Source organism: Danio rerio, chromosome 6 (genome assembly GCF_052040795.2).
Source record: "Danio rerio strain M-AB ecotype USA chromosome 6, GRCz13ab, whole genome shotgun sequence".
In the NCBI taxonomy this organism is placed as follows: Eukaryota; Metazoa; Chordata; class Actinopteri; order Cypriniformes; family Danionidae; genus Danio; species Danio rerio.
The window spans coordinates 42010001-42022188 of record NC_141026.1 but is presented as its reverse complement, the minus strand read 5'-3'; the positions used below and the strand labels follow the sequence as shown (position 1 = coordinate 42022188).

The following is a 12188-nucleotide window of genomic DNA, read 5'->3' as shown; positions in this document are numbered from 1 at the left end:
TGGGGCGGCCTAATATTGCTTAAAGCAAATTAGTTTACAGTCATATCCTCTATCTAAGAACCAGAACTGGCGAGGTTGTGTGCGTAAGCAGATGTAACTGGCCAGCATATTGACTCTAAGCGACTTTGGGTAAACGATGAACCGTTAACAGAAAATAAGGATTTATTAGGTTAATCGATCAAATTTAGACCAAATCACAACCTATAAAGTAATCAGCTTGAATTGGATGAATCTAAATTTAAATTAATATGAATTGGAGTCAGAATAAACTTGCCGTTGGAAACAAATTTAAATAAATGTTAACAAATAAAAATATTTATTTTCAAAAAGGCTTACACGCATTTAACCTTCCACCATGCTGTTAGTTCTGTCATACGACTACTAGATGGACCGTTACAAGATCAATTATGAACCTCAGAGCTCATAACAACTTTGTCGTTGTTGAGAAAATGAATAATTTTTAAGAGATTTTTAACAGCCAATGAGAAAGCGGGATGCAAAGCAGAAAGAATTTCGTAAAGGAGTGATTAAGCTACAGCCAATGAGAGGACAAACATTTTGACTTAAGTTTGACCACACTGATAAAACTTTCGTCAATAATTGTTTCTAGGCCGTTGATTAAAAGAAAGAAAAACAGAAATACATATGTGTTTATTGTACCTGAGATGCTTTCGGCTGTAGTGGCACAAGACTTGATGGAGTATCTGCTAGAACGTGAAAGTGTGAAGTGGGTGGAGGTCCCATCGGAGTGGGTCGACTCTCTGAATCCACCTGATAATTAATCAGGCCCCACTGCTCCAGAAAAGCATGGACTCTGTTAACAAACATAAAATGCATCAAAGTTATATATAAAAAAAACACGGATATTCAATTCAACTTTTTTTGTAAAGCGCTTTTTACAATAATTATTTATGATTTCAAAGCACCAAAATTCGAAAAAGTTATTAGGTATTAGTTACCAAAACTTTACTAGTTACTAATAAATTTACTAATTAACTAGTAACTAAAAGCTTTTAACAGTTAAAGTTATTAAATATAAGCATAGTTAACCAGCAGGTTTATAGCATAAAGGTGATGTCTATGTGTAATGAAGTGTATTAGTGTATTAAAGGTGCTGTATATTAACTTTTTGACCCTTCTAAAGCATAAAAATACCATTAAATGTTTGCAGATATTTAAAAAACATGTCAAGTGAACATTCTTGTTTATCTGAAAAACAACGGCCATTGGAATCTATTGGCTCAAGACTTCCGTTCTCATTCCCTTACATTGATTTTTAGATGTTAAAAAAGAGCCTGTTAACCATCTTGATGATGCAAACTGATATTTTACTATTATATTATTCTCCTTTTAATGTATAGTCATAAACACACTTGTTTGAAGAGCAGTGTAATTTTGACAGCAAATTTTGATTTAGTTTTAGTCTTAGTCTTTTGACTAAAATTCCATTTTAGTGTCATATTTTAGTCTTCTGAATCATTTTAGTTTTAGTATAGTTTTAGTTGACTAAATTTCATAAGATTTTAGTCGACTAAATCTACTCTATGTTTAGTTGACTAAAATATATTTGGTTTAATTTAAGTGTAATTTAATTAAAATATTGTATACCTTTATTTATACAAAATGAATCTGCATATCCACTGAATATGGCAGAATATTTGGCGGTTTATTCCACTATGGTGACCCCTGATAAATAAGAGACTAAGTTGAAGCAAAATGAATAAATGAATGAATTTCTCCCATAGCCAACTGTATGGAAGTTCTAGAACAATTGCAAAAACAAGCACACCTCGCATTATAGAATGCAGAGTAAAGTCAATAGTCATTTTAGGAAGAGTCTTTCACCAAACCTCATAATTGCACAAACGTCTCCAGCGAGGTTCCTACGGCAAGCCGTGGAGGTCAAATATTCTTGTGGGTTCAGTCTGTATGTGTCGATCATGAAGTTACGATACGCCAAATAACTGTAACAGACAAGTCTGAATATGAAACTGGGTGGATAATAAAATCGTTTCAGATCCCATTGATTTGAAGGTCAATGGGATGCAAAACGATTTGGTTACCATTTTTCTTCAAATGATTACACAGTCCTACAAATTTGTAATGCTGAATTGGTAAGAAAATGATTTTTAAAAATGTGCAATTCCTCTTTGATTCTTTACTTTACTTTTTTATATATGTTATCCAAAATATTCTTACATTTCTGGAGTCTTCGACTTGTTCTTCCCATTGAAAAACTCAGGCAGTGCTCTGCGCTCTATAGCATGGACACTAAAAAACACAGAAACAAGCTGTTATGCTACATTTTCGTAAAAACTAATAAGATGCAAAGTTGTGTGCAGTCATAGCACCTGTTATAGTCGAACCAAGCAGCATAACTAGGGATAATAATATGATGGGTCTGTTCAGTGACATTATCTTCATGAAGGTCTGAGCCCTTCACTGGTTCTCCTTTCACACTCGGGGATCCTTCTTCTTCCTCCTTGAATCACACAAGCACAAAACTAACCATTAAACTAAAAAAATACAGTGGGATTTAGAATAAAAATATATAATAATAAAAATCTCAGTTCCTTTTAGGATTTCTACTCATGTATTTGAATAAAACATCATTTTTGTTTTAATCTATAAACTTCTGATCACATTTCTTCCCAATTTAAAATAAAACTGTTTGTCATTTAGAGCATGTATTTGCATTCCATTGTATCAATATTTGTTTGAATAACCCTGATTCTCTTAGTTTGTTCCATAGCTGTGCATAACAAATGGAAATGTGAAACTGAACCACCTCTAGTTTGGAACTGTGATTCATATTAATAAGTGCTGCAATACCTTTCCAACAGTCTCCATTGATTCGTCCTCTTGTTCATCTAGGTGTGATATCAGAAAATTATAAATCATATTAACATATGTGACCATGGACTACAAAACCAAATATGATTTATACATAATCGAACAGCAAAATAAATAAGCATTCCATAGATGTGTGGTTTCTTAGGATAGGACAATATTTGGCCAAGATAAAACTATTTAGAATTCTGAAAGTTCAAAAAATATAAATATTGAGAAAATCACTTTTAAAGATGCAGCATGTAAGTTTGACACCCAGTTTTTGAATTAAGTATTGCACACCTGGTTAAAAACATACGCAAGCACAGGTTGCCAGATTGATCACATCAACAGGAGTGTGCCTAACTATCGAGCCTAAAGGCTGATTTAAACCCTATTCTAAATAAAAGCAAAGGCACATGATAGAAGGATTTTCCATATTAAAAGCAGTTTTTGTTCTAAAATGCCACCTGAAATTTATAATTTAGAAACGGCTCCTATTTCTTGCAACTGTACAACAGGATAAACTGACAATGATCACCTCAGGGACACCTCATGTGCTTTATTCAGTGTTAAATGCTAACAATGTGAGTTTGAATACCATTTTACATGGCATTTATTGCCATATACTGAAAGCAGCAGCAAATAGTTCACCTCAGATCTTAAAAATTAAACAAAAAGCGTTTAAATTAGACTCATTGTAAACCAACACATATCAGTGATTCAGCATGTACATTTAATAATGTTAAAGAAGTTTTATATGTATAATTAGATTATAAACCTTGCCATTTTGTTGGAGTGCAGTAAGTGCACTATTCTGTGCTTCTGAATGGCTGTATTTAAAGTTCTGTCGTATTTCGTCTCGTGCAAACAACCAAATTACTTATCACAGCAAATCTCGTCATATAGAGTGCTGTTAGTACACAAGGTTACAATGTAACCTGCTCACCTGTTTGCAAAATTTATATTATTTGCTAATTAATAACCTCATTTGGAACTCTGAATCAGCATCTCATTTCAGAGTCTGCTGCTGTCCACCAGGGGTCACTCTTTGGTCACAGACGCACACTATGGAGCCTTCCTGACTGAATAAATGAATGAAATACACTGTTTTCCACCAAGGCAACCAAGGACGCTGAAATATAATTGGCTAAACTGGCAGTGGGTGGGCTATATGAAACAAAACAAAGACAGCCATTCCAGTACCTAATGTACATTTTCAAAGCAGAATATCTGATATGTTCACTTAGCATGTTTCTTAAATATCTGAAAGCATATTATGGTATTTTTATGCTTTACAAGAGTCAAAAGCTTACATACAGCACCTTTAAAGTTGTCCAAAGTTGTTAGCTATTCATATTATGAATAAAAAATTAAGTTCTGATACATTTACAAAAAGAAATGTACAAATTGTCTTCAAATATCAAAAATCATGACCCATACAAAATGCTGTGCAGGGTCGCATACACTATGACATACTGCAATGTTAATTAACATAGAAAGAGAAAGTGTGTGCTGTTAACATTAAATAGCTCAATGTGTGAAAAGCACTGAATCTGTACTGGGTTAAAACCTTTGATTTTGTAAACACACGCTTCAACTTTCGGTTAGTTTCTGGTGTTATTAGAGACAGAAACAATTGAAACATACCAAGGTCAGTCATAGTGCCTCCTTTCACTGGAGTGGAATCTGAGTCCTTCTTAGTCACTACACACACACAAAATTCAAGGTTACACACAATCTGGACTACACCGTGAAGTAAGAAGCATTAGATGTGTATGAAGGCACCTGTTTTAGGTAGTGTAGCTTCCTCCACTGCAGGCACAGGTGAGGGTTCATCCAACTCTTTAGTCAGATCTTCTTGCTCTTCTTCTCTCTGTCCTCGTTTGGATTTAGTGTAGGGAGTAGTGGGACTGAAAACACATAAAGCATTTTTAAAAACATTTTTATGCATTTTAGATTTAAAGAAAGGGGGGTTAAAATTATAGAAGGGTATATTTCTGAGAAAATGGAGGAAATAGGTTAATTATATTTAATTATACAGATAGAAGACGTAATTTTGTTGCTATAAATAAATAGAAGATGAGTATAAGATAAATATATAGATAAATAGATAGTTAAATATATGCTAATATGTACGTATATGGCTATATATATATTTACTATGTATTCTGTTTAATACCTATGTTAATAATGAAGGTGGAGGGAATTTGGTGGCTCAGTGGTTAGCACTTTTAATTAGCGTTTCTGTTTAGAGTTTGTGATATAGGTGAATTGAATAAATAATTGGCCATAGTAAATGACTTTGTATGGGTGTTTCACAGAACTGGGTTGCAGCTGGAAGGGCATCAGCTGTGCTGGAACAATTTGCGGTTTATTTTACTGTGGTGACCCCTGATGGATAAAGGGACTAAGCTGAAGGAAAATGAATGAATGAATAATGATGTATAGTTAGCACACCTGGCAATAATGTATATAAATTGTATGTCAATTAAGGTCACAAACTGAGATACAAATGTAACTTGAAATATTGTATGATTGTACTCAAATGAGTGTTAACAATAGACAAAAAAAAGGATGGGGGTTGAGTAAAATTAAAAGTAAATGATCTGAAAACTTTAATTCCGGAGTAAAATAACACTTTGATCTTTTTTGTTTCCTTAAATTATGATCATTGTGTAGCCTATTTTATTTGATTATTAGGGAGTCTAACCACTTTAATGAGAATCAGCTTGTTCGATAACAGTCTTTGTTTTATTAATTCTTAACATTGTGTACTTTACAAGAATTTGTTTCTTTTTCGATTGTCTCTGTTTTTCGTTTAAGCGTCAGATCCGCTAAAGATCACTGTTTTGATTTCTACGTTTTCCTTTGGTTAATTAGTTTAGTGTTTTTTAATTTAGGCTGTTTTGTTTTCTTCATTTCTTTTTTTTGGCAACACTCTTGTTTGTTTTTGTTACTAATCAATTTACATTCTAAACTTTCATATTTATAGTTTTTTATTATTGTTCAATAAATTACCAAATTTGTTTCACATTTTCCATAATTTGTCCTCTTTTTCACCCAGCACCAGAAAAGTCTCACTTAAATGTTACGTCTCAGCCTCTGAATAACTAAAACTTGCAACAGCATAAAAAGGATAAAAATATATGATTTAATTTGAACTTGAATTCTGACGTTTTTAAATGTTTATGTAAATGCAGATTTTTATTTTGGAGGATTGTGAAATATCGGATCGGCACAGCTGAAATATTGATAGTTAAATATTACAATATGAACTATTTTACTTTTTATTATATTTAGACATTTTATTTCAGTCAACAGTATAATTATTTCAATTAACAATACAAAAGGGGGCAATACAGTGGGGCAGTAGGTAGTGCTGTCGCCTCACAGCAAGAAGGTCGCTGGGTCGCTGGTTCGAACCTCGGCTCAGTTGGCGTTTCTGTGTGGAGTTTGCATGTTCTCCCTACATTCGCGTGGGTTTCCTCCGGGTGCTCCGGTTTCCCCCACAATACAAGGACATACGATACAGGTGAATTGGGTAGGCTAAATTGGCTGTAGTGTATGAGTGTGTGAGTGGATGTTTCCCAGAGATGGGTTGCAGATGGAAGGGCATCCACTGCGTAAACGTGCTGGATAAGTTGGCGGTTCATTCCGCTGTGGCGACCCCGGATAAATAAAGGAACTAAGCCGACAAAAAAATGATTGAATGAACAAAACAAAAGTGGGTTGAGTTTTAGTTACACAAGGAATTGACTAAAACCACATATAATCAGTACTTTCTGATTACTGATGTGAAAATATTATAAATTATTCATATTTCAGTCTTAATAATGTATTAGTCTTAATAATAATTATTTAAATAATACATGTCCAGCAAATACAATGTAAAAAGAAATAAGTCAAATAACTGAAAATACATAAATAGCCTTTTATAGAGAGTTATGAAAATACCCTTTCTTGGTGTTTTTTTTCTTGCTCTCCTGTGGTGGAGGGGTAGGGGACGGAGAAGGGGAGCGTTTCCTCTTTTTGGCACCGCTGGGTTTCTTATCCCTTCTTTCATCAGGAGCGCTCACTTCATCTGTAAGAGTCTTTGCTGAAATCCTCTTCCTCCTCGGCCCTCCCTCTCCCACTTCATAGTCTTCCTCATTCATCCACTCATTAAACTGATCCAGGTCCAGAATCCACTTGGCATGGACCTGCACACACAAAACACACACACACACACACACACACACACACACACACACAAAACTCATATGGTCAAGTTATAAATCGATGAATTTATCTGAGTAACTTGAGCTAATAAGGGATTTTGTAAAAAGTCATGACAGACAAAGCAACAAAGACAAAAGGGACAAAGAAAAATAGAGGTATAGAACTGGAGACAGATGGAGGGATGTAAAGGGGGGTTTCGAACCTTCCTGGGTTTTTCAGCAGCGGGTGGATCCTCCACAGCAGCCTCTACCTCACTGGCTGATATCCATGTGTCATAACTGCATCATCAACACAGCACATTAATCCTGCATTCACATACACACATGGCCTCTATGTGTGTGTGTGTGTATGTATGTTCACCTATCAGGCCAGTAACCCCAATGTAGCAGCATTTGTTTGTCTCTCTTCATTACAGGACGGACCCACTCTTCTGTAAAGCACACACACACACACACACACACACACACACACACACACACACACACACACACACACACACACACACACACACACACACAACAATATTACTACAGAAAATCCTTTTTCTTTTTCATTATTTGATGCAAATAAAAAACATTGGTGATACAAAAGCTTTGTAAAGGGCTCACAAACTGCCCCTTTAATTTTTTTACATTAAAAAATGTAATACAGTGGGACAGTGGGTAGCACAATCGTCTCACAGCAAGAAGGTCACTGGTTCGAACCCAGGCTGGGTTAGTTGGCATTTCTGTGTGGAGTTTGCATGTTCTCCCCATGTTCACGTGAGTTTCCTCCGGGTGCTCTGGTTTCCCCCACAAGTTCAAAGACATGCGATATAGGTAAACTGAATAAGCTAAATTGGTTGTAGTTTATGTGTGTGAATGAGTGTGTATGGATGTTTCCCAGTGATGGGTTGCAGCTGGAAGGGCATTCGCTGCCTAATACATATGCTGTATAAGATGGCGGTTCATTCCGCTGTGGCGACCCCGGATTAATAAAGGGACTAAGCCAAAAAGAAAATGAATGAATGAATGAATATATTTGAAGACACAGCAGAACATACCATCCTCCAGACTGGCAGGAATAGGCACAACTACATGAGAGCTGGAAAGCTTATCTTCGGTCACAGAGCCCTCCAAAAAAACATACAAATTAATAAGACAGAATGATATTTGATCTTGATTTTAATTAAATTTATTTCATGCCAAAATAAAATAAAAGTATAATAAAACTTTTTTTCGAAAAAATATTTTTATGTTTAAACACTTTGTCAGTTTGCTAGCTTTATGCTTGTATACAAAGATATTTAGACAATACTGTATATTGATCTGTTGGGGTCTCTTGGCCTGCTTGTTCAGGTTCAGATTGCAATATTTATGCTTACCCAAATGACCATACTAACAATGCAATCAAAACAGAGTTTGTTGTAATTGAACGTGCCAATTGTGAACACTCTAAAACACTGATATAAATACTTTTTAAAACGTATATTCCAGCCATAACTAGATGATATTTAGAGCAGTTAAATTGCAAAACGAAAGTACCTGGTGTCGTTTGATGATGTCCTTCAGTTTTCCTAGTAGTTTGGGCTCTATCTCTGAACTCAGGTAAATCACAGGTCGGGACAAACAGTTATTCTGCAAAGTCAAAAAAAACACATCATTATTCTCATGAATCCAACGATTTCATAACAGCAAATGATGTCTTAAATGTTCATCTGACTGGATGAGTTTGTGTGTGTGAAATTGCGTGTGTGACACACACCTGTACCAAAGACTTTTCTATAGTCATGAACATTTCAACATTGCGGTCCATTCTCGAAGGGTTCTGGAAGTCAAATCTCCTCCTGAGGGATAGAAAAATAAACAGCTAATAAGAATTAAATGCATTTTTAACCACTGAAGTAGCACTGAATTTGTATATAAAATCTCACATTGCTCACATTTAATTACTCAATTATAATATTAGAATATGTATGTAATATGTTCTGTTAATTATAATTATTTAACAACTGATTAAAACTCAAATTAGTGGCAAATATTTTAAAAAATTAGATTTCCTGGGAGAAAAAATGGGTTTTAAACATCAAATGATAATAAACCTTTTATAATAAATATAATAATGCTTTAAATAAATTACTTTTAAATGTGTTTTTATTTTATATATAAGCACAATATAACAACTATGATGCATTTTGATATTAGATATTTGTACAAATAGTATTCAAAACACTGAAGTTGACATTTTACATGCATTTAATATTCCTTGTGTGTAAATATGATATCTCAATTGTAAATCAAATTTGATACAGGTACAAAAATGGGGCATCTCATGTTTAACTGGCACCTCGTTTTTTAATTAATAATCTTAGAACTAAATTCACATCATTTATGTAATTATAGTGCTAATTAAATAAAGAGAACTGAAAGAACTGGATGGAGCATGATTATTACCATCCTTGATCACTCTTGAACTTGTAGGCAGCAGCCAGAATATGACACAGAGCTCCTCCAGCTTTGAAATCCAAAAAACACTTCACCTAAGGGTGAAATGAGAGCATTATGAGCAGTCTGCATGGTGCGCTGATTATTTATTGCATTCAGTACAATCATGAGAGAAAGCTTGTGTGAGTACCGGTAGTTTAGTGAGAGGAGGGTTGCTGACATGTCGGCCAAACACTTCCTCCTGAAACTGAAGCAGTTGAACCACCAGACTCGACAAAGATTTATTGGTGGGGGGCTCTGCTTGAATATACTGGGAAAAGATAGAGAAGGTGAAGGGGCTTGATCTCATAATAAAATTAAACATATAGTTGAAGTCAGAATTATTAGTCGCCTTTTGAGCTTGTTTTTTTCTTTTTCAAATATTTCCCAAATGATGTTTAATTGAGCAAAGAAACTTTCACAGTATGTCTGATAATGTTTTTTCTTCTGGTGAAAGTTTTGTTTTATTTCAGCTAAAATAAAAGCAGTTTTTAATTTTTTTAAAAACCATTTAAAGGTCAATATTATTAGTCCCTTTAAGCAATATTTTTTATTGATAGTCTACAGAACAAACCATCATTATACAATAACTTGCCTAATTACCCTATCCTGCCTAGTTAACCTAATTAACCTAGTTAAGCCTTTAAATGTCACTTTAAGCTGTTTAGAAGTGTCCTGAAAAATATCTAATAAAATATTACTTACTGTCATCATCGCAAAGATAAAATAAATCAGTTATTAGAGATAAGTTATTAAAACTATTACGTTTAGAAATGTGTTGAAAAAATCTTCTCACCGTTAAACCGAAATTAGGGGGAAAAAATAAACAGAGGGACTAATTATTTAGGAGGGCTAATAATTCTGACCTCAACTGAATAAGGTGAGTAGTCATAGTCTAGTAAATCAACCAGGCACGTTAATCACTTGATATTTGGTCTTAATTTGATCAATATTATCTGTTTTGGTCAATAAGAATAATGTAGCATACATTTGGTCATTTTGTGACCATTGGATTAGGCACACAATCTGTTTTAAATGTATGTAAATGCTAACTTTTAATTACATTTTATAGAACAAGTGATAATGTCATTTATTAAAAGGAATATACCAAAATGTATGTATTACACTAAGCAGTTCCTATAATGTTTAATAACTTACATCTACTGAACATTTGTATTTATCACAATCTTTGCTGCTTGACTTCTGATATTGCATTGCATTGCAATTACACAAAAATACCAGTGAAAGTTGTTGAAAAGATGCTCCGAGCATGATATGAAAACACTTCGGTTGTCACAACAGTGCACATATTTGACAATTAAGATTCATAAATTTTAATTATTAATCTTACAGTGATTGAATTTATACATAATGAATTTACATTCCAAACCTTAATTTCACAGTATTAATAATTCCTGTGGTTTACTTTGAATTGTGTTATTTGAAAATAAATTGGATATAATCTGTCTTCACCTCATATATTTAAAATACCTCAAAATAATTTATGCATAATCGTAATTAACATTAGTGTAAACAAATGCATTTTCATGCAGACATCACCAAGTAATTCGTTCAGAACTTTCAACTGGCCATAGAATGACCCATATTGTAAAATGAAGAACCCAGCATTTTACTGAAGATTGTTAATTTACTCTATAAATATCTATTCATCACAATCTGCAATATTTTACGAAAAGTTACAATCAATACTTTTAAATGATCAAGTAAAAGAATAAAGGCTGTTCTGCATAGAATCTACAGCATTGGTGGTCATGACAGTGCATATATATTTCTATTTATGTTTAAAAGGCTTAAAAGGATTAATTAGGTTAACTATAGGCAGGTTAGGGTAATTAGGAAAGTTATTGCATAACGATGGTTTGTTCTGTACACCATCTAAAAAATATAGCTTAAAGGGGCTAAAAATATAGACCCTAAAATGGCTTTTAAAAAACTAAAAACTGCTTTTATTCTAGCTAAAATAAAAGGAACAAGACTTTCTCCAGAAAACAAAATAGTATCAGACATACTGTGAAAATTTCCCTGCTCTGTTAAACATAATTTGGAAAATATTAAAAATATATAAATAAATAAAATAAATTAAAGGGGAGCCAATAATTCTGACTATATATAGGCTATATACAATTTTAATATTTGTATTTATTATTTTACTTTTTATTCATTAAGTTTAAATACCTACATTTAAAATGGTTTCAGAAATAGGTGTAAAAACATTGAATGAATGAAAAAAAGAAAACTATATATTTATGTTAAACCTATGAAAAACCTATATATTATTTTTTAAATATTATTCATGCAGTAGAAATGCATTTATTAAACTAAGGTTTGCACTGAACTACACAAAACATTTTCATCTGAAGGAATATATTTAACATCACATATGACACATCTCGACAGTCCCATGCTTATATTAAATAAGGCTTTATTAGCGGAAAATTACACTTTGTTGCACACTATACTCGAACCCCATACATTGATTATCTACAGTGTAAATTGCAGACAATATGAACAGAGAAAATATATTCTTCATATCTGCCAGTGAGTTTGCCATCGTCTACAGCGCGCGAGGCGGATTTGGCTGCACATCTGGATTCACGCACTTGCGCTGCCAGTACCGCAGCCCCGTTACACGAGCTGGCCTTTCCCTGTATAAAA

The 12188-nt window shown here is 33.5% G+C and overlaps 1 protein-coding gene across 2 annotated transcripts in view; it reads right to left on the bottom strand.

The window, feature by feature from the left end:
* Nucleotides 1-12188, bottom strand: part of smarcc2 (SWI/SNF related BAF chromatin remodeling complex subunit C2) — a 30203-nt gene that overhangs the window by 17576 nt on the left and 439 nt on the right. For both annotated transcript variants that reach the window (XR_015493964.1, XM_087257716.1), the window contains exons 2-16: nucleotides 9664-9783; nucleotides 9483-9568; nucleotides 8794-8875; nucleotides 8574-8666; nucleotides 8093-8162; nucleotides 7411-7480; nucleotides 7253-7328; nucleotides 6787-7031; nucleotides 4618-4742; nucleotides 4480-4536; nucleotides 2833-2870; nucleotides 2352-2482; nucleotides 2200-2271; nucleotides 1851-1964; nucleotides 661-814 (exon numbers count right to left, since the gene is read on the bottom strand). Coding sequence is in view for 1 of the 2 variants with exons in the window: in XM_087257716.1 (XP_087113842.1) it covers nucleotides 661-814; nucleotides 1851-1964; nucleotides 2200-2271; nucleotides 2352-2482; nucleotides 2833-2870; nucleotides 4480-4536; nucleotides 4618-4742; nucleotides 6787-7031; nucleotides 7253-7328; nucleotides 7411-7480; nucleotides 8093-8162; nucleotides 8574-8666; nucleotides 8794-8875; nucleotides 9483-9568; nucleotides 9664-9783 (1533 nt within the window). In the remaining variant the exon portion in view is untranslated. The remainder of the gene's footprint in view (nucleotides 1-660; nucleotides 815-1850; nucleotides 1965-2199; nucleotides 2272-2351; nucleotides 2483-2832; nucleotides 2871-4479; nucleotides 4537-4617; nucleotides 4743-6786; nucleotides 7032-7252; nucleotides 7329-7410; nucleotides 7481-8092; nucleotides 8163-8573; nucleotides 8667-8793; nucleotides 8876-9482; nucleotides 9569-9663; nucleotides 9784-12188) is intronic.